This window comes from Rissa tridactyla, chromosome 20 (assembly GCF_028500815.1).
Source record: "Rissa tridactyla isolate bRisTri1 chromosome 20, bRisTri1.patW.cur.20221130, whole genome shotgun sequence".
NCBI lineage: Eukaryota > Metazoa > Chordata > Aves > Charadriiformes > Laridae > Rissa > Rissa tridactyla.
Window position 1 is genome coordinate 3,235,441 of NC_071485.1, and position 26,381 is coordinate 3,261,821.

At 49.9% G+C, this 26,381-nt stretch overlaps 1 protein-coding gene across 2 annotated transcripts; it reads left to right on the plus strand.

Moving 5' to 3' along the window:
* TACR1 (tachykinin receptor 1) lies at positions 1-22,459 on the plus strand. Of its 2 annotated transcripts, XR_008463209.1 has the most exons (6): positions 1-1,146; positions 11,933-12,127; positions 16,518-16,668; positions 16,976-17,172; positions 17,571-18,767; positions 20,310-22,459. XR_008463209.1 is itself a non-coding variant. In XM_054180907.1 (5 exons), the coding sequence occupies exons 1-5, from the start codon at positions 746-748 to the stop codon at positions 17,860-17,862; spliced, it is 1,236 nt and encodes a 411-aa protein (XP_054036882.1). In that variant the 5' UTR covers positions 1-745; the 3' UTR covers positions 17,863-22,459. The 2 variants fall into 2 exon arrangements, 1 of the variants encoding a protein (XP_054036882.1); XM_054180907.1 differs by having other exon boundaries at positions 17,571-22,459.
* The last annotated feature ends 3,922 nt before the right edge of the window (positions 22,460-26,381 follow it).

Consider the following 26,381-nt stretch of genomic DNA (forward strand, 5'->3'; position numbering starts at 1 on the left):
GGCACCGGCTGTGCCCCGGCTCCAGCTCCCGAGCCGGGGAGGATCCGCACCCCGCAACTGGCTGCACCCCGAACCGGGGGTGGGGGGTGACCCGCATCCCTCTCTGGTCCTTAACCGGGAGGCACCTGCATCCCGAATCGGCTGCACCCAAAGCGGGAGGGACCCGCATCCTGCTCCGGTCCCAAACCGGGAGGGACCCGCATCCCTCGCCAGTCCTGAACCAGGAGGCTCCAGCATCCCGAACCGGGGGGGACCCGCAGCCCTCTCCGGTTCTTAACCGGGAGGCACCCGCACCCCGAACCGGCTGCGCCCTGAACCGGGAAGAATCTGTGCCCCGGCGCAGCTGCAGCCAAGCACAGAGGGACCTGCACTCCAAACCAGCCGTGCATCCCACTCTGGCTGTGCCCAAACCGGGAGAGACCTGCACCCTGAACCAGCTGCGTGCCTTGACATGGCCAGGCACCCTGCTCCGGCTGCACGCAGAGACAGGAGGGACCTGCATCCCGAACCAGCCATGCCCCCCAAACCGACTGCGCCCTGAAACAGAAGGGTCCTATACCCCAAACCCTGCACCGGGAGGGACCTGTGCCCTGAACCAGCTCTGCACCCCGAAAAGGCTGCACCCTGAAGCAGGAGGGACCTGTATCCCAAAGCATCCATGCACCCTGATCCTGCTGCACCCTAAACCAGGAGGGACGTGCATTCCGAAGCATCTGTGCGCCTGCTCTGGCTGCATCGCGGTGCGATGGATAACGCTCCGCCACTGGAAGCGGAGCTGGACCACCACTGGCTCCTCAACGCCTCCCTGAATGAGTCCTTCTCAAACCAGTTCGTGCAGCCCCCGTGGCAGGTGGCCCTGTGGGCCGTTGCCTACGCCCTCATCGTGGTGGTGTCGGTGGTGGGGAACGTGGTGGTGATGTGGATCATCCTGGCTCACAAGAGGATGCGCACCGTCACCAACTACTTCTTGGTGAACCTGGCTTTTGCCGAAGCCTCCATGTCCGCCTTCAACACGGTGGTGAACTTCACCTACGCCATCCACAACGAGTGGTACTACGGGCTGCTCTACTGCAAGTTTCACAACTTCTTCCCCATCGCCGCCGTCTTCGCCAGCATCTACTCCATGACGGCCATCGCCCTGGACAGGTGAGTTCTGAGCGTCAAACCCCAAACCCTCTCTGGCACCCAGGTCTCTCTCCACCTGGCTGCTGTGCTCAGCTCCCTCTGAGCTCCGGGCGAACACCGCAATTAAAATAAAGCTCATTTTGGTAAAAGAGGGCTAAAAATAATCCCTCTCCCCGCCCTGGTTGCAGATGGCTTTGGGAATCCTTTGTCAGCTCTGCAAAAGGAGCTTGAGAAAAGGCATTGTCACCCCTGTGCGTGTCGGTCTTGGGTGTGCATTTGTACCATCGCTGTCCTCTCCCTTCCCATCGCGACTGCAGAGCCGTCCCTTCCTTTCCCAACCTCCTCATTTAAAACCAAACTCGTTATTTAGCACAAAATGGCATCACCTCATGACATAAAATACATGCTTGTGTCGGACGTGCCTCCGCTGTGCTGCAGGAGCTGTTTCGTGGTGCTTGATCTGGGTCGGGAACCATCTAAGGAGCCTCGGAGAGAAGCTCAGGTTCAGGAAAAGCATCTTGACTTGGCGAGCGTGTTGTCGCGTTGCATGCCGGCGTGTCCCCCCCAAGCAAACCCACCCTGATTTTATTAGTGGGGGTGAAGGAGGAGAGGTGGGTGCCAGGGATTTCCCTCGTCCGGCTGCAGCCAGCACAGTTTAGTTGTTTGGGTTTTTTTTTTCCACTGCCCGGTTTCTGCAGGCGCTGCCCCATGGCTGGGGACTGTCGGCAGTGCGGGATCCCGCTTGCGTTTCGCTGCGATCAAAAGTTCAGCCAGCGCTTGGCAGGGGGGCGATGGCACGGGGGGGGACGCTGCCTTTTCCACCGCAGAGGGACGAACCACGGGCTGAGGGAGGCAAAATACCCACGCACCAGGCACCTCCAGTGCGCGCCCCTCCTCTCCTCTCTCCCCCTCCTCTCCTCTTTCCCCCTCCAAGAAATCTTTTCTTTGATGGCATTTTCACACCAGCGCTCGAGATAAAGCAAGGCTCTCAAACAGCTTTGCAATCCCCTTTTGAGTACCGGCGTTTCAAGCGCAACAGATTTTTTTTCCCAACGCAACATATTTCCCCAAGACAGCTCGGCTCTGCGACATCTCGTTTTGGTCCTTCTTCCCAGGGAGTAAAAGACATTTTGGCTGGGGATACATGCGAAAAGGGGAGGGGGGGGGTTTAAGATTTTGCATTGCTGTATGCCAGCACATTTTGAGCTGCTGTCTAAGCGCTGCACAAACTGGCACAGATATTTCCCTCCGAGAAATTATAGCGCTGCCACAACTCACGCGCCGACAGCTTGGGAAACGGAGCTTGAGATGGATGATGGTCTCTCGAAGTCATTAAAAACAGCCTGGGGTTTTGTTTCGCTCTGGAGCGGTTACAACACCCTCTCCCCAAAATAAATCGGACATTGCCAAGCTCTCGTACCGGAGATGAGAGGAGAATTAAGGCAATAATGAATAAAAAGAGGAATACTACCAGCATATCTCTGTTTCTACTCGATGGTGTTGCTGCCTCTGTTTCAGGAGCGTCTGCCCTTAGAGAATGTTGGGGATCGGCCGGCAAAGCCCCTTTCGGGTTAGGATGAGTTAGAGAAATTATTATTTTTTAAATAGTTTGGGTTTTAACCTTCAGTCCACACCCTGGAATAACCAGAAAAGCAAATTTGCCAGGGGAAGCTGGAGGAGCGTGTGTAAAATGGGGAGCAAAGGCAGGTCTGGGAGCCTGGGGCTGAATTTTGAGGGGGGAAATTCACATTTCCAGCTTGCTTCTTGCATCTCAAACCCTTAACAGAGGCTTGCTTTTCCCATGGCTGGGCTGCAAAACCCGTGCGTGCAGGTTTGGCTCCCCCACGAAGAAGGACTCAAAAGAAGCCGCAGCCTCGGCGTGCAAACACCTCCTGCACGGAGCTACCTGCCGCGTTTCTTGGCCCCACATTTCCAGCGAGGTGGAAAATTGGGAAGGCGAAGGCAGTAGAGCCCATCCTCTGCCCCTCCAAGCAAGCAGCACGCAACAACATCTCCAAACGCTGGAAAATTGATTGTTTTCCTGTGTCTGAGACCTGACAAAAGTAACTTATATGTATGAAATGCAGGAAGTTGTTCCAGGAACCCAAAAGGGAAGAATTTGTCCCGGCAAGTTGCAAAAAGCTGTGTGGGAACAAGGAAAGCAAGTTCCCGAATTCGGAGCAGCAGAGACAGGAAGGCTCAGTAAAATGGGTTATTCACAGCCAGGACGTATCTGAAATCAAACATGACTGCAGTTTTGATTTTCATCAAAAAACCAGGAAAGCAGAATTGAATGTGTCTCGTGTTCCCAAACTGTATTAAGCCATCTATCAGCGGTTGGATACGGAGTCTGAAGGCTCGGAGGAGCTTCAGCCTGCAGATTGCTCCCCTAAATCATCTCCGCTTGTGCTTTCTGCAAGCAATTTCCAGAACATCCTCGCCGGAGGATACGGAACCGCCTTGGAAAGACTCGGCACAGCCGTAACAGAGTCGTGTGAGAGAACAAGTGGAGAAGTGGGTTTGATTCTCCCAATGGTTTTGGGTTTTTTTGTAGGACCTGCCATGGGTCTGCGCAAGAAAAACGAAAAGCTTTTGCTTGAAGGTAGACCATCCGCTCTTTCACCAGGACCTATTTCAGCCTGGGCACAACCGCTCTGCAAAAAGGAAAAGTTAATCCTATAGCGAGTGTTATTCTGAACCCTGCAACAATAGCAGGAAATTCAAGAGTCAGGGCTGGCAGATGGTACAATCTTCTCAGGAAAAGCCATGGTGGTGCTCCTCAGCATCCTGCAAGGAGTGGGGGCCAAAAAGCTCGCTTTGGCACTGTAAAATTTGCCACGTCCTTCAGTTTTAGGCGTATCAATACCAGGGCACCTCACGTATCCCTTCCCAGCTTCAAACCCTCCTTGTGAATTACTTTACTTGAAAGAGAGAGACAGAAAATCCTGGTTTTTTCCAAACTTCCAGGAAAAGTGACAGCCCAGCAATGCCCATGGTGAGTCCAAGATAATTTGCAGCCCCACTCAGAGAGAGAAAAAAAAAAAAAAAAAAACAAATTCTGGATATCCCTAAGGTGCAATGCCTATGGCAGACGGGATGGAGCATCGTTAGACAAACTGTTGATATTTTCTCTTTTCTTGGGACTGGATTCATTTCTGAGGAGCACCCCTCGCCCGTACCACGAGCAAACTTCAGACAGAGGAATGAGTTTCCGTGCTGATGGACAACCGGGAATGCAGCTGAAGGTGAAGATCCCGGATTAATTGCAGAATCGGGGGAAAAAAATAATAACCTCTGATCTCCAAACTTTAAATGAGCTAAGCTAAAACCACCGCGGACAGAACCAGTCCCGATGGGCAGGGGGAGAGCCCTGCCACGAACTCAGGGTGAGAACACATTGTGCGGCGCTGGGCTATTTAATACAAAGCAATTTTCCTTTTTCTGCAAAGCGTCCTCTGCTCGAAAGCAGCTATAAAAATGATATACGGTGGGACTAACCTCCTGCAACTCCTACACCAACTCGCTGCTTTAGCTCATTAAAAGACAGGGGGGTCTCCGACCTCCACCAGCACCAACGCTGCCAGAGCAGCACTGGGCTGGGCAATCAAACCGGGATCTTCCTTACATTCCCTTTTTTATTTCCAAATGGGTAATCAAATTATACGAGGTGTCTTAAGATCCATCAATTTACCAGCAGGAGCTGCAGAAGAAACATCAAATCTGCGAACCTTCATTCACCACCGCGGCTCCTAAAATTGCTAGTCTGCAGCCGAGATCTGTTAATATCTCCCCAGCCACATATTATTTGCAGCAGAAAAACCGGCTCGGAAAATTATTTACTGCTTGCAAGCTTGAACTCCCAGGTTGGACAAACCAGCTGAATATCAGGAATGTATTTGCCAGCTCAGCGACCCCATGCCTTCCCCAAGAGGCGATTACTGCAGAAAGAAACCCTCCGGAGCAGCCAAATTACATCAGCGCACAGACAGGTTAATTAGTCGTTTACACCCTAATATAGCACCAGATATTTTGTTTTTTTAATCTTGAATTAATGGACTTCTGGGGTTTGCAGGGCAGGACTTTGATCTGCGCCCGGCGCTGTGTAATCTTGCTCTGCTGGGATGTCATTTGGAAGATGGAAGAGCAAAGGGGGAAGCGAAAAGGAGCCCGGGGTTTCAGGGCAGCAATAACCAAAGCAGCTTTTTGCATTCCCGAAAAATCAAACATCAGCGAACACAGCAAAAACCCCACGAAGCTGCTGGATACCCAGCACGGAGCTGGCTGGAAGCATTGGGTTAGGAAGGAAGGGGACAGGGATGGACAAGGGAACGTCAAGGCTGGTTTATGCCCCTGCTCCCAGCAGCAGTCTCTGATCTGATGGGTATTAACTGGGATTAATTATCCCCCCACCCCCACAATACCCACTAGGTATGTATTTAGCCTGTCAAAAAATAAATTACATCTTGTTCCCCACCCCTTTCCTTTGGAAAGAAGAGAGGGCTTGAAACTCCCATGGCAATGAATATAGAACTAAGATGAATGTATAGAATAAATATAGAAATAAGACGAATTAGTGACAGTTTGGTGGCTGGGAGATGCAGAGACTCAGGTTTTCGACAAGTTTTTGGGGTGATCAGGGTGCTCAGCTGCGAGCTGGGCGCTGGCACAAGCCACTGTAGGAGTTTGAGGGCCTCAGGTGGGATATTTGGTTTATTGGATGGCTTCCTTAATTTATTCCTTAATTTATTCTTAATTCCTCAATGGCCTAGTGGGAACCACTCATGCACTAAGTGCGCCAGGTCTCATAGGTCACCAGCCCTGCACTTCGTGTGATTTTTTTTTTTTTATTTTTTTTTTTTTTTTTTTGTCCTCTCCCTTCATTCTCCAGCTATAAACCAGTGCCAGGAATAATTGGTTGATAAGGTCCTAATGGGTGCCTTGATTAACAGCATCTGCAGAGTCTCTCAGCAGGGCTGGGTTGTGCTTTGGGTCTTCCCATCCCATCTCAGCCCTGTCGGCAAATGCGATGACTGCAGGAGGGAGCTCTGCGCCTCCTTAACAGCCTGTGGCAACTACCTGGGGTTTCAACCTGTTTCACCCGCGTTTAGTTCTTAAAACCGAGTGTGCCCGGGGCGTTTGCAATGCGAGAGGTGCTGTGCAGGAAGGCAGGGAGTTCGCAAAGCTGCCGGAGTAACTCAGGTCGCTGTTTGGTGGTGGGTAACACCTCCTTTTCGGTTGTGAACCTCTGCTGTGGGGACAGGCTGAGAGAGTTGGGGGGGTTCAGCCTGGAGAAGAGAAGGCTCCGGGGAGACCTTGGAGCCCCTGCCAGTCCCTAAAGGGTCTCCAGGAAAGCTGGGGAGGGACTCTGGAGCAGGGAGGGGAGCCATGGGACGAGGGGGAAGGGTTTTAAACTGAAAGAGGGGAGACTGAGATGAGATCTGGGGAAGAAATTGTTTGCTGTGAGGGGGGTGAGCCCCTGGCCCAGGTTGCCCAGAGAAGCTGTGGCTGCCCCATCCCTGGAGGGGTTCAAGGCCAGGTTGGCCGGGGCTTGGAGAAATCTGGGCTGGTGGGAGGTGTCCCTGCCCAGGGAAGGGGGTGGAACAAGATGGTCTTTAAGGTCCCTTCCAACCCAAACCGTTCCATGATTCTATGTGCTCAAAGGAATTACCAAACTGCTTTCAAAGAGGAAAGATGCTGTGCCATATCAGTGCTGCGGGGAAATGCCGGTGAGACACCTGCCTGATGAAGACGCTTTGAGCGTTGAGCATCACTCAGGTCTCGGGGCAGGAACGCACTGTCCATCCCCCAGGTTGGACGGCGGCTGTTCTATGTCAAAGTAATAAATAGGAGGAAGCAGGTGTTTGTGGCGCCGTCATCCCCGGCATTGTGTTTCAAGCACGCGGGGCTCAGCTAACCTCCTCGGCCGTCATCCAGAGACACGAGGGATCTGGGGCCAGTGTGACGAGGCCAAGCTTCACAATGCAAACCTGCTCGAGGGATGAGATTTTCGCATCCGCGCTGTTGCGACACAATCCTCGCAGAAAGCAAAAAGGCAGGATTTTCACTATGGAGCTTTTTGTTTCTTGCGTAGGAAGGACCCAGAGCCGGGCCGGAGGTATCTGATCCACCTCAGTCTGGGGCATCTGCTCTGATTTGGTTGCAAACTCCCCCAGGACTGACTCCACACTGAACCCCTCTTTGCTCAGGACGGGATATCGTTGTGCAATAAAACACACAGAACAAAACTCTGCATCCTCTCAGTTACTCATCTCTTATCTGTCGTATCCTTATTACTTAGTGAAGCAGATAAGGAAACTCTGGGATGAAAGATGCTTCATAAATTTTTTGCTATTGTATTAATCTCATCTCCATGAGGGTGGAAACAATTGTGTAACGTTAGTTATCCAGACACACTCCAGATTTCCAGATGCAATTAATAGATGGCTACACTGCCTCGAAGGCAGCACCTTTTTAGTAACCGAGACGCTCGGAGCTACCCTGGTACAACGTTGTACTCAACCGCTATTGTATCGTCATGGTAACACCCCTCCCCAAAACGCAATAACATATTTAACGGCAAATTACCAACGTCATCAAATAGCATCTGGCGTAAAGCTGGCGTAAAGCCCGTTAAATATGGTGGATTTAAAACATGAGACATGGTGGGAAAGGTGCAAGGAAAAAGCAGCTGCGAGGGCATCGGGTCTGTTCTGCGAGGAGCTGGGCAACCCCGAGTTTGCCAAATTTAATGATAGTTTCTGCTTGAACACAGTGCTTCCACCTGAAAGGAGAGCAACTGCAGATCATTTTATTTTGAGGAACAGGTATCATTAAGTCTTCCCAACCCAACATCTGCAGGCAAATGGCCCCGTTCCCGGTGCTACCCCTGTGCATGGGTAACAAAACCTTTCCCTAACGCAGCAAATCTGTCCTTAAATCCTCAACCAAGAGCCAATTCCCTGCGACAAATTAGGACTTGAAGACCCCATGGTGGTTTGTCACCCACTGCAGTGGCGAGGGCAGGATGCTCACACGGGGATATGCTCCTCTTCCTCACCTCCCGCCAATAACCATCCCCAACAAACCGCAGCACCCAATTTTTTTACAGAGGGAAAAACCACCCTCTTGAACGGCAGAGTTAAAAAAAATAAATAAATCTCTCTAATAGGATACAGCATCTTAGGGAGATGGGCAGAGTGGGGCCACAGAGGCACTCTGCGAGGAGAAATATGAGCTAATAAACTCATTAGCCTTGCTTTCCAGAGCCCGCTTCTCGCCGGCGCAGGCGGGACCCTGCATGACCAGGCCAAGGAGGGCAGCGGCTTCCCGGCACTTAAGCTCTGATCGATGCCTTTTGTGCCCAGCGCTGCAAAACCCTCATGGGGCCCAACGCCCGCCAACACCTTGCAGACACCCCGGGCACTGCTGCTGCATCCCATGGCCACGCTCTGCCTTTCCGTTTGAACGCAAACTTGTTCGGATTCATAAAGAAAATAAATAGATTGGCGAGGGTTTTTTTTGCTGAAAGGCAAAGGCAGGATTGACGTGTCATTTTTCCTCCCTGGTTGATGGAGGTTTGGCTGCAGCACCTTTCCTGGGAGATCGAACCTACGTGGAGAGGAGAAGACAACCTGGAGGTACCCATGGTACGGCTCCGCAGCACAGGGTTGATTTTCTGCTTTGCATTTACTTGCTTGGAAGGAAGCTTTTATTTTAGGCTAACCAAAACCCTGCTGTAAAAACACGCTACAAGGGGAGGGTTTGGCTGAAAACTGAGCGGAACTGCAAGAAAGCCAACTGGCTTTTGAGGAATCTGTGTTCTGGATGCAAAAGAAGATCCAGTGGTGGCCAAAAAACCACCAAAAAACCACCAAAAATTCAAAGACAGGAATACACACAAACCTACTGGGTAGAGAAGCATGGAAAGTCCAACAGGTCTACAAGGAACTGAGAGTTATTTGAGCGCAACGGTGGAAGAAGGCAAAAGAAGCTGCTTTGCTCCCAGTACTGAGGCTTTTTCACCCCGATATAAGCAAGACGGCGGCAGTCATCAGAGCTAAGGCGGCTACGAAACCGTATTCTCTGTTCCCCCCCACTCCCTGGTTTGATTTTGGATCAAATGTCCTTGTCAAGGAGAGGGGGAAAAAAAAAAAGGGAAGAAAAAAAAACAAAAAAAAAAGCAGTTATTAAAATGGTAGGACAATTTTCTGCTTAGTGATACAATTATTGTATAATTATATGATATTTTAATATGAAATAATAGTCTAATTATTTTCAGGATGTTTGTACATTTCCATCTATCTCCAGCATTTTTATGGTCTGTAATACCAGCTCCTCCAAGCAGCCCAGACCCTTTTCATTACATTTTTTTCTTCCCCGTCATAGCCCCTGTCTGGGAGAACCATTATTATTCCCATTTTTAATCCTGATGGGCAGCTGAACCCAGAGCATCCCCAAGGGACTACTTCAGAGGTCACTTGGCACCTATGGTTTGGGAATCACCGACGAAAAATAGGATTTGGGGCCAGTTTTCCCCAAAGCGCTGCTAGCTTGTTCCTCCTGCCTCCCCGACCCCGTCCTTGCAACGCCAGCACGGTCCCATCAATTTTGCTGTCTCCTTTCCACCATGAGACAGCATGGCAGACAAGTTGATGGTGGTTGGAAAGGTCTCTAAGCGATGCGGTGGGGTTTAGTTCATCGTTACAGCTATTAGTTGGATATTTTATTAACCGCGAGGGTTTCTACAGTGTTTTAAACTGATGAGGAAAGTCCTACAAAATGCACTGGCAGAAACAAGGTCGGAGATTTAAAAGCATTTCTGGCTGGTTGCAATCAAGCGCTGGCTTTGCTTTCCAGAGATCTCAGCCTCAGATGTTTCTCCAAGCAAGTATTTCACCAGAAATGAGACAACTTTTGTGGAAATCCCTCATTTTCCATCCCACTTGAACCATCAGGTCAAGCACCAGCAGCGAACTCGGGCGTGTTGACTTCTTGCTGCTTGGGAGGGTAAAGCCAGGGCAACCTGCTCTGAACCCCATGATAAAGCCCCGCCAAACCTCCTTCAGCTCAGCAAACCCTTTAACGAGGGGTCAGCCAACACCAGGCTTTGAAGGATGAGGAAGAGGAAAGAGATGAGTCCTTCTTGGGTCCAGAGAAGCTGATCACAGTCATAGCACCATGGAATGGTTTAGATTGGAAGAGACCTTAAAGACCACCCAGTGCCACCCCCTGCCCTGGGCAGGGACACCTCCCACCAGCCCAGGTTGCTCCAAGCCCCGGCCAACCTGGCCTTGAACCCCTCCAGGGATGGGGCAGCCACAGCTTCTCTGGGCAACCTGGGCCAGGGGCTCACCACCCTCACAGCAAACAATTTCTTCCCAATATCTCATTTAAATCTCCCCTCTTCCAGTTTGAAGCCATCACACCTTGTCCTATCGCTACATGCCCTTGCAAACAGCCCCTCCCCAGCTTTCTTGTACGCCTTCTCCAGATACTGGAAGGGGCTCTCAGGTCTCCCCAGAGCCTTCTCCTCTCCAGGCTGAACCCCCCCCAACTCTCTCAGCCTGTCCCCACAGCAGAGGGGCTCCAGCCCTCCCAGCATCTCCAGGGCCTCCTCTGGCCCCGCTCCAACAGGTCCACGTCCTTCTGATGTTGGGGGCTCCAGAGCTGGACAAGGGAAAGAGTCTGACAAGGGGAAAAATGAAAAACGTGGATGCAGAAACGGGTAGACCTTGATGCACCACCACCCGCTGCGACAAAGCACCGCTAACACCCATTGCCTCGGCTCTTTCTAACCAGCTTCAGTTTCAAGCACCAGACAGATTTTTGAGGGATAATTATCAGGTGGATTTTCAGCTGCACAGAGGCGATAAGGTTTGGTACCCCGGGGCTGAGGAAGAGATGACGGCAGTACCTCCTGCCTATTTATATATTAATCCCTACGTCTTTGCCCCTGCAGGCGACCACCCAAAAAACTCAATACAGGGAGTATTTTCCATCTAGGAAAGAATTAAAGGAAAAACTGTTCATTCTCCGAAAGGAGAAAGGATGAAGGGAGAAACAGAGGCGGCTGCAGACACCTCAGGCAATAACACATGCCGAGCGATGCAATGTTTCTCCTCTTCCCGAAGCCTGACGTGGAGCAGGGGGGGGAATAAAATAAAAAATTTGTGACGTTGTCACTTAATCCATCTAGTGCTGCTGGCTGCTGCCAGCATTGCAAAACCAGATTTGTAGAGGGATAAATTCAATCTGCCTTGTTGCCGCTGGAGCTTTCCTCATGAATGACAACTGATGTTCAGGGGAAAGAGCCCGCGAGCCGGGCAGGTCTAGGTGGCATTTCAGATCACCCATCCCACACCAGTCCAGCACTCTTATTTTTGGTTCTCCTCCTGTAACACTTGGCCCTGTGATCTACCGTAGAGAGATGATTTTGCGCGGGTGCAAAACTCCCGGGCGCTGCCAAAGCGGCTGCTGCCAGATGGCAGCATCGGGGCTGGCTTTGTACAAATTGGTCTTTGCAGAAGCAGCCGGTTGCTGGTTGCGTTAGCAAAGCTGTTTTTCAGCTAAAAGTCAATGAGTATTCTCCAACGGGATTCATATTTCAAGGGTAAGATGCTGCAAAAGAATTAGAGTATTAGCTGGGGAATCCTCCGTAAAGGGATTATTCGATGGATTGTGCGGAGTGAGGTGCTGCATTAAATGGGTATAAAAAGTCCGACCTCCGCCCAAGTGAGACCTAAAACAGCCCCAAAAGCTGCAACATCGGGGCTTTCCAGCCTTGATTTCTCCTTTTCCCACCTTGCAGGTACATGGCTATCATCCATCCGCTGCAACCCCGGCTCTCGGCCACCGCCACCAAGGTGGTCATCGGCGTCATCTGGCTCCTGGCATTCCTGCTGGCTTTCCCCCAGGGTTACTACGCGGTGATGGAGGAGCTGCCGGGCCGCCTGGTGTGTCTGGTGGAATGGCCGGAGCACAGCAGCGACATGTATGGAAAAACGTGAGTTGAATTTTTTCCAGCAGCGGGGACAAGTCACCATACAGAAACAGCGCAAAAAAATATATATAAAAAAATCTATGTATAAATATATGTGCGTATATATAAAAATATACGTATAAAAAACGGAAGCAAAGAAGGATGGGAATAGCTCAAAGCTCCATGGGACAGGGAAATCCTCCCCCTATCCCAGCAAGGACCAGTGCTATGTAGCTGACAGCAGCGTAATCTCCGTCGATATCATCTTGGGGCACATTCAGGTTAATTAAGGTGAGTTTAGTGCTGCTCACGGGCCAAACGTTGCCCCATGCTGTGCCGTGTTCTCTGCCCTTCTTGGATGCTCATCCTTGAGGGAAACTCATGTAAAACTGCTAAGACACAATATTTGGGCTGTGGGGATGGGGTCTGCATTGCCCCCAGGGACTTATTCCTACGCACAGGTACGGCCTCTGGTTTTCCTGCAATCCATCTCTCTAAAGACTTCCTGGGGCAAGAGTTATTCCTTCACGAGATAAACAGGGTTTTACCGGTGGTATCTTTGCCAGGCAATAACAGAAAAAAAAAAAAAGTTTAGGATTTACCAAGTCCAAATGCCCCAAAAGTCACTTAACTGCTTAAAAGCCAAGCTAGAAAAAGAGGCTCAGTGGCATCAGCTGAGGCTGGGAGGCAAACGCTGGGCTAGGAGGGCTCAGCAGGGATCTCTCTCCTTCCCGTTAAGGTGCCAGCTAATTAAATCTGGCATTTCCAAAGGGTCTGGGCAACCCCGCTGGTTTGCCAGCACAGCAGTCCTCCATGGTTTGCTCTTTGAAGTCCACGCGTCATGCAGCGAGTTAAATGTCACGCGTTGAGGAAAAAAGAAAGAGGGGAGAAAAAAAATAAAGGCATTTGTGATCTCCAGTCCCGTGGAGCGATGAATTAGGGCTGTGAAATTGTGCTGGAGCCAAAGCAAGGGCGACACATGCACAGAGAGGTGTTTAAAGCCAACCTGAGCCTGGCAAAGGTCTTTCCACAAGACAAATGAGATGAGTTTGCCAGTCAGCAGCGAGCAGCAGGTTGCAGAGAGCTGGGCGGTGTCATTATTACCTTCTTATTTATTTGCATTGCAAGGCAGGTACGGCAAGAACTAAGCTGGGGCTGGCCCAGCTGATCTCTAGAGGTGTTTTCCAACCTTAATTATTCCACGCCACCGTGATAAATGCAGCCAGAGTGAAGAAATGCCGCTGGCTTAGACAGCCCACATGGATGGGATGGGGCTGAGCCCCCCCAGAACAAAGCAGCAACCGGCGCGAGCTCAGAGCCTGACTTCGACAGATCATTTGCCGTTCGGCTGTACGCTGGGGCCCTTGCTTTTTCAAACAGCTAATTCAAGAGAAAAATGCCACCATTAACCCATGACTGATTTGCCTCTGGAAGCCGGGCGCCGCTTCAAAGCCTGAGCATCCCATGCTCTTCGGCGAGCGAGGGGCTCTGCAGATACAGGAGGGCAGGCAGGAAAGCAGATGCTAAACAGAAGCTTTTTAAATAGCCAAACCCCAAATATTTAGCGGGGATTGAAAATAACGCGCAGCTCAGCAGCGTCTCTCCAAACCTCGTGAACTCACTTGCGCAGCGCAGAGCCCGGCAAAGCCCGAGATGTTATTTTACTGCCCCAAAATAACTTTGCAGGGACAGGTGCTGGTGCTGCTGTCAAACGCCCTCCCCTGCTTCCATGGCCTTGGTGCAGTTATTTAAGGAAGGCGCCGGCAGCAGCCGGCTTGTTTGCAATGCCACGATGAAAAATAATATTATTTTTTCAGTTCAGAGTGAAAAATAGGGGACTTCTCCCAACACCGGGGGGACCTCTCTCTTGGCAAATGGAGCCCGGAAAGCACAGCCCCAGCACACGGAGTGTATCAGAGTCAGGGATGGGCACATGAGGGGTTTTTTCACTAGGAAAAAATGTGCCGGTTTGTATGGGGGGAAGCGGACGAAGACCTCAGTGCAAGCGAGATGCTGCGTCTGCGACAGGAGCCGGCGATTCAGCTCAATTCAATTCAGCAGCTGCTCGCCACCGCTAACCACCGATTCCCTCTCCCGATTTCGGTTTCGAAAGAGATGTCTGCTGTATGCCAATTTCTTTAGCTGCCATTTCGGTTTGTTAGGGGAAGGGGAAAAGCCACTCCACTTGCCAGCTTCTCTGGGAGATAACAGCCCGCGGCGACCATCTGGGCTTGGCAAGGCCAAAGGAGATGGCAGCCCCCTCCTCCAGCAGCCCTCTCCCATAACTCCGACGGGCTCCTCCGTCCTATCCAAGACCCTAAATCCCCACACCAAAGACTCTTACATTACAAAACTCAGGCTTCTCCAAGTGCTCCAATCCTGCAATTCTTGTAGACAGAACAACATACGGATGGTTTCACATGGAGATGGGTTTTCAGCGGCCAGGGTCCAAACAAAATGTCCTAGGGCTCTTTGGAAATCCCTGTCCCTAGCATGCCCGGGCAGCTCTCCAAATAACAGTGGACCTTGCTTATATTATCCAGCAGCTCCTCTGAGGCATTTCCACATCACTCTCAGCTGTTTGCAGCTGGTTTAAGACCCTGCATTACATGGGAACCACAACGAAATCTTCATTGCAGAGCCACAGAGACGCCTCTTTAATTAGCAAAATAGAAAACAGCCCTACAAAATCCAGCTCAAATGCGATTAGCGCTGGGCGAAGAGGAGGCCAAATGAGATTGCAGGTACAAAACAAGAAGGAGATGGCGTGGCAGCATGGGTCCAGGGCCAACCCCATTCCCTGTGGGACTTGCACCAGGCACAGGCCTGACCCATTCATTACACTTGGGTGATATTATTCAATCCAAGCTCCCGGGAGAATAAGTGCAAGATTGGAGCGTGACTACGGGGCCTGAGCCGCCTTGAGCAGATGCAGCACCTTGCCTTCGAGCTGTGCGTGCACCCCAAAAATGCATGCAGAGACCCTAAAACTGGTGGAATAAAATTACCTCCAGACTTGGTGGCACGCACGATGCTTTGCAAGCCAGCCCGGTGGAAGCCAGCTGCTTTTCCGTACCACTATCGCTCGTCTTTCTGCAGGGAGAGAGGTTTTTGCGAGCTCTAATGGTAGGAAGGAACCTGCAAGGTCAAACCGTCTATCCCCATCCTGTTTATTAAAAACAGCATTACTTTTTTCCTTTTTAAACCAGCTACAGTTTAACACAAATCCTTCACTGAACGCACTGCAATTCCTGCCAAGGCTCCACAGACTTCACAACAAAACAGCCTCAAGCCTGTGCTAACAGTTTAATCCAGACCCTCTCATTTGATTTTGGGTTTATTTACACTCATTCTAAACAGACACAAAGATCCTGCCCTTTCCACGAGCCTGGAGAACTGACCCGGCCGCTGAACTCACAGACTTAATTCAAGTTCAAGTTTTAATAAACGTCTATTACAAGGGTTTAGGCTGTGGTTTTGGTGACTGAAGTTATGCCTTGCGGCACCTAAACCCAGTTAAACCCATGGTGGACCAGGATTTAGGCAAGCTGCATCCGAGACCCAGTGTTTGCCCCCAGGGAAAGCCATTATTTCTTCAGCTTAGTATCCCCGTCCTTTGTGTGTCAAAAAAACCCCATGTTTGCTCCTGCAGGACTGCCAGATAAAAGGTGTGATAAGTGCAAGCATTCATCTCAAGGATAATTTGGGGTGTAAACAGAGTAGAAGTGAGAGTAGAGCCACTTCAGCTAAAACATCCTTGCCTCGGGAAGGTAACACAAGTTCTTCACTGGCCTCTAGTTGTCGAGGCCCCATCCCTGGAGGGGGTTCAAGGCCAAGTTGGACGGCACTTGGAGCAACATGGTCTAGCGGGAGGTGTCCCTGCCCAGGGCAGGGGGTTGGAACTAGAGAAGCTTTAAGGTCCCTTCCAACCTAAACCATTCCATGATTCTCTACATCCCACCCGAGGAGGGTGCTAGGATGCCAAAGGCTGGCAGCAGAGGCTTGGAAGTAGTTTGGGGTGAAAGTAGGGAGTCCTTTCACAGCCCGAGCTCTGCAGGCAACGTGTCTGCAGGAGCTGTGCCAAATTCTCTTTGCCCCTGTGAAACGCTTTGCCTTCAAGCTCAGTTTGCAAGGAAAAGACTGGAATAGAACGACTTAGGTTGGAAGAGACCTTTAAGATCATTGAGTCCAACCGTTAACCCAGCACTGCCAAAAACAACACTAACCCACGTCCTCAGCACCACGTCTACCCGCCTTTTAAATCCCTCCATGTAGGTGACTCCACCACTGCCCTGGGCAGCCTGTCCCAGTGCTTGACAACCCTTTCCATGAAGAAATTTTTCCTTATATCCATTCTAAACCTTCCCTGGCGCAACAACGTAGCAGACACTCAACGACAACCATTTTTTTGTAGGTATCACTTCTGCATGACCATCCTGATCTACTTCTTGCCGCTTCTGGTGATAGGATGCGCCTACACTGTGGTCGGCATCACCCTCTGGGCGAGCGAGATACCCGGCGACTCCTCCGACCGCTACCACGAGCAGGTCTCGGCTAAGCGGAAGGTAAGGAGCTTCAGGCACGGTTAAGAGCCATCACTCATGTCTAATCCCAACTAACCCCAGCCAAAAATACTTCATTGTGGGTGGAAATAGGTCAGGACTCGTTGCATGGTTGTTGCTAATAGAGCAGAGAGTGTCCTCCAGATGTGTCTCCTCCATGAATGTGCATGTAAACCAAGATGTTGACCATGTGTTCTCAGTTGGAAAGGTTTCCAAGGCAAAAAGAGGTGGCCCCTTCTGGAGGGTGACAGCCTACCTGTGGGGTGTCAGATGAATGACTTAGCTTCCCTGCCCTCTCATCTCCTCACAGGTAGTGAAGATGATGATCATTGTGGTATGCACGTTCGCGCTGTGCTGGCTGCCCTACCACATCTACTTCACCCTGCAGTATTTCAACTGGGAGTGGTACCTGCAGAAGTCCATCCAGCAGGTCTACCTGGCTATCATGTGGCTGGCCATGAGCTCCACCATGTACAACCCCATCATCTACTGCTGCCTCAATGACAGGTGGGTTTCGAGTGACTTTCGGCAGCATCTTGGTGCAACAGGGAGGGAGATGCAGAAGGGTCTGATGGAGGAGAGTACGGATGGAGAGTTTTTCCAGGATGGTTTTGTCCCATCCTTGGCCAGGGGCTGCTTCCAGCAGATGCAGGGACGATACAATACTCACCTAAGTCTGTTTTTCCTAAAGCCCCCATGAGATTTGAGGGCAGGTATCAAAACAGTCAGTTGGGATGAATCCCAGCTGGGATTCATCAGTGGTTTTTTCCTTCCCTTAGTGAAAAGTAGCATTTTTTTGTTGTTGTTTAGCAGTGCTTAGCTCTGTCTTCCCACTCCTAGCGAGGTCCTTTTGCCGTCTCCATGTCCTTCACCCCTGCCTTTCCCCACCTCTTCTGTCCCCCCAGGTTTCGCGTGGGGTTCAAACATGCCTTTCGGTGGTGCCCATTCGTCAGCGCCGGTGAGTATGAGGGCCTGGAAATGAAGTCAGCCAGGTACCTGCAGACCCAGAACAGCATGTACAAGGTCAGCCGGATAGAGACCACCGTGTCCTCGGCGGTTGGCACAGCCGAGGAGGAGCTGGAGGAGAGCAGCAAGGCCAAGCGTCTCTCTGTAGACATGACCTCCAACGGCTCTTCCCGCAGCGACTCCAAAACAGTCTCCGAAAGCTTCAGCTTCTACTCCAACACGCTCACCTAAGCAGCTCCCTGGCCGCTCACAAGGGCACCACCATCCCCTTTCCCTCACTGGGATGCCCCAGCGCACAATCCACCCAGCGTCATCACCCCGGTTCGTGATGTGCCGGCTTTTTTCTGTGCTGTTTTACCGTCTCTTGCTGTGACCCTCGCTCGCCATCCTTGGGTGAGCCCGAGAGCAAAAGCTTTGGATTAGTTTCATATGCTCCACCGTGGCTCATGTCCGAACACAAGAGAGGTTTGGCTGGTCTCCACCTTGCTCACTGCCTGTCCAACCCACCATGTACCGGGCAGGTGGATAGGATGCAGAAATGGGACAGAGCTGGGTTTTTCTCCTGAACAATAAGTACAACACTGGCAGGCGCTTCCCTGCTCTCTGCAAGGCAGCAGGGATCTCCTAGTGCATCCCACCCCACAGGAAAATGAACCAGTCTTGCACTTTCCTCCTTCCACCTTTAATTTCATTCTCCCTGTCACTCCCAGTAGAATATCCAGAGGGGTATTCAATTCAAAAATCCAGCAAAAAAGGCTGTTTTCAACTTCAGGAGCCTGTAACATCCATGGGGCACCACCAGCCACTCGGCACTTCAACTCAGATCCAGGCATTTCTCTGCAGTCTCCAGTCATCTCTGGCACCAGCATCCCTCTGCACGATCGTCTTTTGTTGCCACTCCACAACACAGCTCACCAAAACAGGGCTCTCAAAAAGGATTTCTGAACTGAGACAGACTTTGGTTGCTGTTAATCAACCGTATGTGCCAAAAGTAATCACTGTGATTTCCTAAAAGGCCCGAGGTGACGGCTCTTGGTTAGATTTGGGAAGCCTGTGGAAGTCTGGAGAAGTGACTGACCGTACTGAAACGTTTTTCACAACCTGGAAATGTCTAGAGCTGCACAGAAAGGGGCATGGTAGGTTTCTGTCAGAAAAACAAAGTTTTGCTAGTATACAAGGTTTGAAGGGAGACAAGAATTTTGCAGGCTTTTTTTTTTTTTCCGCTCAGAGGAGGGTTGAAATGATTCACTTCTGCTTTCTGGATTTTGTTTTAATCAGGGAAACTTTTTTTCTTTTCATCCCCCTGTCTTTTGCATAAAACATTAAGTTTATGATGTGTACCTGAATATATCTAATATTTTAGTCTTGTTATGATGGACAATTTTCACTGGGGCTGTTCATACCAAGGGCTCCTTTGGTCAACAAACGTATGAACATATATTCAAAGGGGGGAAAAAAAGGTAAATAAAATGACAAGTGGGCAAACTTGGCTTGTTGGAAAAAAAGCCACAAGTTTGGAGGCATTTCGGGGGCGGTTGTATCGACTGCTCCTTGCTGCTGGTCCAGTCTCTCACTTTTGGTGTAGAAATCAGACTCCTAAAATGGATTCACTGCAAGACAGAAACGCTGGAGAGATGCACGGCAGATTTGCACAGGGCAAGGAAACGGCTCATTCATTTTAACGCAGCCGAACACCAGGCCCTGCTGAGCACACAGCAATTTCTGGAAGTAAAGCAGAGATGACTTTTGGAGCTTTTCAACTCTTCAGCCTCCAAACTGGCTGTTGGAAGATCCAGTCATCAATAAATCCCCAGCCACGATGGTTCTCAGAGATAAAAACACACATATCTCAGCAATGACTCCAGCAGCTATTAAATGAATGGGCAAATAGATGGATCCAAGAGCAACAAAATGGCTGCAAAACCAGACTGACAAAAATTATCATCTTCGTTTTTACCCAAAATCCTGCCAAGTGCCATCAGGGAGGAGCAGATCTTCCAGCCACTTTCGTGCTCTTCCCGACTGCCGTGACTACGCAACATACGAAATGCCACGAGCTTCACACACGCGCTGGAATACGCTATTTTTTTTCCTGCTTAAACTTCCACTTCTCACCGTTCTTGTCGCCTTAAAACATATTCCCTTGCCGCTGCCTCCCGCAACCCTGCGGTGTGGAGAAGGGGGAGTGGCACAAGCCTGCCTGGGGATTGGGTTTTGAAAAAAAAAACAAAACAAAAAAAAAAAAACACAAAACAAAATACCCAGCCCCAGGCAGGAGGGATCGAAGGGATGGGTGACGTCAAGGGTTTTAACGCAAGGGTTGGACTAGAAAACTTTTCCCACCAACTCCACAGGAGCTGTGTTGCCAATACACGAGAAGGTGCTACAAACCAGAGCCAAATTCTGATTTACTCCCAGCTGCCAACCCAAATTCAAAATTAAAATGAAACCAAATATCTCAAAATGGTCCAGAGAGACAAATCAGGCAAGTAGAGATCTGCTCCATACGCCGCCCCACGCACAAGAGTTTGTGTCAAGTTGTGAGCCTACGGAAGTCAGCATTTTTCTAAGAAAAAGAAAAAAAAAAAAAAAAAGAAAAAAAAAAGTGTGTGTGTATATATATATGTATATATATATAACCATGCTGCCCTTTTGTCCTCCGTGTTTTATTCCCCAAGGATGCTAAGGATGCTGTGATCATGAGATGTGCAGAGAAAACAACAACTGTCTTCTCGCATGCAATGCTCAGCTTGAAACGCGGGATAAGCCCAAGGGCGTGCGTGGATACTTCAATTCAAGCTGACAGTTTACAGCCCAAAATGCTTCCTGTGCATCTTGTAGAAACCCATCTCTTGAAATCAAGTGGGAAAAATTCCCACCTGTTACAAATAGCGCCAACGACCACAGCGGAGCCTGCCTAGGACACCCAAGCTGATGGGAATGTGTCAAGGGATCATTCAACAGCTGGAGACGGATGCAGGAAAACCAAAATGTTTGTGTAAATGGGTACAACATGCCCAAACCCGGGTTTTCCTTTCCTTCCTCGAAGTGCCAAGTTACTTTATCAGTGGAGGCAGGAAGAGGGACAAGAGTCTTCTCACATTTAGGATCTAGGCCAACCCACAAGATGGGATGTTTGGGTCAGGTCCGTGTCCACACACACAACATGACAAAATTAGCTGGTTTCACCAACCTTGGGATGCTCTGTGCATCCAAAAACCACACAGAAGTCTTCACTTGAAGACCGAAGAGCCTAAAACGAGACACCCCTGCCCAGGCTTGGGGGTGAGACATCTAACCACATGGTGAGTCCAGCCTCTGTACTATTTCCAGCTCCCCTTTCAAACAGGTCATCTGTAATACAGAGGCTTTTTCTGGTTTATTAAGCCTGTTTCCCTTGTTTGCTTTCAGATCTCTGATTAGAAATTCAATTGCAAGGTGAGGCGGTTTCTTTGTCTCTTTCCTGGCTCTCTGAAACACAAAATAATAGCATCTGGAGAGAATCACTCACCAGGTCTGCACACATCTCCTCTTTGGAGGCGCATAGATAACTCCCGCCATCATTAAGGGGAGCTGCCTAAGCCCAATTACAATGAACTCCAAGCCAAAACCATTGCAGAAGGGAGTTCTGAAACCCAAATCCCAGCCTGAAGCCGTCTCCTGACCCCCAGGGGACTGACAGAAGCTCAAGTTTGCTTCCTGGCACTCAGAAATTGCTTTTCCCACCTAGGTCCCAGCAAATCCCCATCTCCATCCATACTTCAAGGTCTGCTCAATTGCTCAAAAATACAACATTTGCACCCGTTTCACGTGTAACCATTTATCTCTCACCAGCTCAAAACAAAAAGACAGCAAAAGCCAAGCAAGAGCCTGCTTGCTAGAAAAATTAGGTGGCTTTGCAAACGCGGAAGTCAAAGCAAAGCAGCCGGCGCCAGTCCCCATTGTTTGTAGTGCTTGAGACGGGATTGCTGGTAGACGTGCAAAAGGCTGCCCGCCCACCACTTATCTTTATTATTATTTTTATTTTGCTGTCCCTGGAGGGATGCAGTCACTGCTTGGCCCAGCCGAGCACACCGCATCTGCCAATGGATAGTGACTTGGGATGGAAGCAGAGTATCCGCTATTTGCTGCGTATTTCCGCAGAGCTGATGGGTTTGGGGTTTTTTTTAGCTTGTTGTGTCCTACCCAGAGCCCTCCTGCGAGATCACACAACCAAAGTGCCCAGCTCAAGAGCTCCTAGCTTTTGCTTACTGTTAAAATAACAACAGTAATTTAAAAAAAAAATAAAAATAGACACCACCTCTCAAGCTTCGGAAATCTGTTTCTAATCTACTGAACACACCATCTTGCCCAAAACACACGTCTCCAGATGAATAATTAATACAGCAGTTATAATGCAAAGTTTAACACAAAAATAGCCCATTTTCCTGTGGTATATCCGACAAAAAAGAAAAAAAACATCTCTGCTGGAAGCTAAATCACACTCATCAGTTAAACACAGTGGTTGCCGCACCCCGGAGAAGGGACAGTGAGTCCCAAGAGCAGCTGAGGATGAGAGATGACTCTCGGGTAGCTCTGCCTTTCAACTTTCCACCCCAGACAAAAAGGCTCCTGATTCTGTGCAATGTGATACAGTGGGGGCCAGGAGGGGACGGGATGGGCTGCGACGTACGTCTGGGGTTTGGTATTTGGTGTGTGGGGTGGTTGATAGGAGCTTCACGTGAATTTCTTCCCGCAGTAGCATCTCTACAGAGAAAAAGTCCAACCCTCCTCCCCAGATTGGTTCTCTCTCTGATCGTTGGGTTTGTCCAAACGGATTTTCATAAATAAATGTCTCTTTTGTGAGATCATGTTGCAATCAATTAATGAGCGTGCAACGATAAGAGGCGGCAACTGGTGGCTTGGTGGGAGCGGGAGGAGAAGTGGTGAAACATGGCAAAGCCAAAATTAGGTGAAGAGAGTGGGTTTGGGGGGACCTTCGGTGTGAGGGGCGTGCTCTGAAATTTCAAAAATAAAGCAAGAAAAAGCATAGCCTGCAAAACTCAGCCATCCGCAAAGCTGGGACCAGCCACGTGTCACCCATTCCCAAAGCACAGGAAAGGCTGGAATCGCTCCTTGAACATGGGCAGGACTTACCGGCTGCTGGCTTCTCCACGCGGGGCTGAAGCAGACGCCCAACTCGAGGATCATGGATCAGCACCGGCATTTCCACCTATTCCGCTGGCTGCAACGCAGAGCGATTCCCTTGATGAAGCAGCAAAGGCGTTTGGCTCCGCTCTCTGGTTTGGACTTCCCAAATCCCACTGCTCCACCAGAGCAGGCACCAGGGCAGCACAACCCTTGGCTTATCCAAGGCCTCACCACACCTGATAAGAGAGAAAACGTGAACATAAGGAACGACCAGCCATTCTTCCCCTCCCAGAGCAAAGCCCCCAACCCAGCCAGCCCTTGCAATCAGCTCCAGCCGGCTGTAATTTGCAGTTTTTAATTAGAGGAGCATTACCGAGGCACAGCTGATTGGCATCACTGCCAAAGGCCCTGTCCCATGTGCCTATTAAGCTCTTGTTATTTATTTTCATGGGTTATTTTATCATGCAAAAGGGAGAGAAGGAATAAACAGTGTCACGCACTGCTGCTGTGCTTCGTGCACGCATCTGCTTCCAGCCAAGCTTCCCGGCAGCAGGAATGTGAGAGCCACTCCCACTTTACAGCAGGATTTGGCACGTCAGATCCAAACGAGGGGTCATTTTATTTCTCAGCATCAATACATCACCTTTCCCAGAAGCGTTCACACCTGTTTCTAAATGCACGTGCACACACAGGCCAAATACAAGCGATGAGAATGTGCTTATTGGTTATAAAAAGTACTCATCAGCCACAGCAATCCACTACAGAAACGGTATGGGAAAATCCAAATTCATCATTGCACATTCCCTCCATCTGCAATCCGATACGGAAACCCCCAAAATCAAGAGCTACCCAAGGGCTGGGTCAGGGCTGAGGCTCTGGGGAGAATTTAAGGTGGCTGGTTTACAAAGGAGGGGATTATTCCCTGCATTTGCAGCCTGGTGAAGTACTGCCGAGCTCTTCTCCTCTGCCCATCAGCACCCTCCTTCCCTAGCTGAGGCCCTTGCCACTCATTGCATGCCACGGTACCCTCGCAAAGCAAAGACACCTTGGCAGAGTTGCCACTGTGGCAGCAAAACCCACCGGTGTCACTCACAGGGTGAAACCTGAATTCACATCTGGTCAAGCCAAGACAGACCAGGTGAAAGCAGGACCGAGCACCCTAACGGTGACACCCAAAGAGCAGAGCCGCTGTCATCACCCGCACAACTGTGTCTTTTTATAGCTGCTCCCAGCCACCATGGCAAGTTTGGCAGAATTCAGTGAACCCATCAATCTGATTATCTGCTATAGCAAAGACACAAGTTCAACTTAATTAACATTTATGGATTCCACAGTGTTTTGCATAAATGTTTGCTTAATACACAAGTCAAAAATATCCCCAGAAAATGAAAATTAAAGCTAGTTAATTGCTTGCAGTTATGCACCAGTCTGTAAACTGGGGTTTCCATAGCACCAAACGGTCTGTTAGATCGTTATGACAAAGTTAGAGCTTAAAGAGAAACAACTCGAGTTTCAAGCGTACAGAGGAAAGTGGATTCTTCGTGGTGTTCTTTCGACTTCATGAGCTTCCCACTTCAATTTCTGTGCGGATTGCAGCAGATTTTGGTTTCTCCCCCACAAACAGGGCGACCTGGTGGAGAATAATTACAGGCCATGGTGAAGGGGTGTCTGGTTGTTTAGACAAGCAATTACTTTTTATTACCGAACTAAATGAATTAAGCAGTAGCTAATGAAAGATTTGAGAACCCGCAGCAGCGATTCAAAACTCAACCCAATCCAGTTGCGAGCGTGAAATGAGGATTAACTGCAGTTTTCATATTCTTGGTGCCAAGTAACCACGTCAAAGGGACTTTCCTTTGCATGGGCGAGACACAAATACTTGAGGAGAGGAAAGGAGCAGGTGAGAGCGATGACTGCTTAAATAGGATGCTCAAGTGTGGGGACAACTGTAATGGGGGCTTGATTAAAAGCCAAATATTATTAATTTGAGCAATTTGATGGGCAGGAAAGCATGTCGCAGAAGGGTCTAGGAAATCCTGGCGACCCCTGCTCTCACTACACAAGATCAGGGCTTCGTAGAATCATAGAACTGTCTCAGTTGGAAGGGACCTTTCAGATCATCGAGCCCAACCATCAACCCAGCACTGCCCAAACCACCACTAACCCACATCCCTCAGCACCACGTCTGCCCGGCTTTTAAATCTCTCCAGGGATGATGATTCCACCATTGCCCTGGGCAGCCTGTTCCAATGCTCGATAACCCTTTCTGTGTAGAAATTCTTCCTAATAAATTTAATCCTAGAAGACAGTCCAGGACAGACATCCCAACCAGGATGAGCTTCCCGTGGTGTCACAACCAATGCACCCGCTCCTGTGCCACAGTGATCCTGCTTTCCCCATTCTCTTTTCCTATAAGGAAGGCATAAGTTAGGCAAATATAAGCCTCCCAACAAAAAATATTCTGGTTACAGAAGACCAAGGTGTCAAGAAGAAATAAAAGCCCTTCCTGAAGCCACAGTCATTCCAAATAGCAGCATTTCAGGCTCAGGAGAGCATTACCATGCAAAGCACCTCCAAAAACATTATTCCTGTTATTGCAAAGCAGATTGTGCCGTCCAGGTTGATTAAAAAGGTTTCAGGGAGGTGATGAGAGCAATTTTCAACGGAGGTGAAAGGCGAAAGACAGAAAAAGAGGGTTGTTCTGAACCACTCTGCTTTCTGCAGAGGCACGCAGCCATGAGATCAGAACAGCAGATAACATCTGAATTGAGGGATGCGTAGCTGATTATTACAAGCTGTTCACCATCCAAAAGCTTCTCTGATGCATGGCATAATCAAACGGCTGCAAATTTGCATTTAAATTGAAGAATTTAGGAATCCATACCCCAAAGAGGAGCGAGCCTCCTTGGGTGACACTTCTGGCATCTCAGCCTTCACAGAGGAAGGCAAAAATTGTGTGTGACTCCAAAGCACCCCCAAAAGCACCCACTGTCCTGCCACCCTTCACCAAGACCTGTGTCTCTGAAAGATGTCTGATTCCACATCCAAACCGTGCTGCAGCAACAACCCTCCGGAGAGCGGAGTCCCTACGAGATGGGTTTGTGTTAAGATTTGTGTCTTGCAGCACTAAGGTTGTCAGCATTACAAACCTCTCCCCCCAAAACCTGCCCGGTGTTCGACACCCGGGCAGCAGCGGCAGACACTACCCACACCGGGATTTCAGCAGCAGTACAAAAAAGGCCACAAAACCGGTGGCAGAGGCACGCTGGGCACATCTCCAGGGACTTCTGATTCACTCAGTATGCCCAAGCGATGGAGCACGCAGGGGATGGAGACGACGTACTCCAGAGCAGCTCTGGTCTGAGATGCTCTCTCAAGATCTGTCAACAAAATTCCCCACACGGAATACACCCATGGCCTGTGCAAGCAGAGAAGCGCGGTGAAGCACACTGTCCTGCTCTGCAAACTCTCTTCCTTTCCTCAATGGAATTAGCACCCCTGAAAACACCAGTCCAGTTGGCAGCCTGTGCAAGGACTCAGAGTCCCACCGATTCCCCCTGGGACGTGGAGAAATCCTCTTGTATTTGGGCCCTGCATGTACACCAGTCCCCCTCACCTCT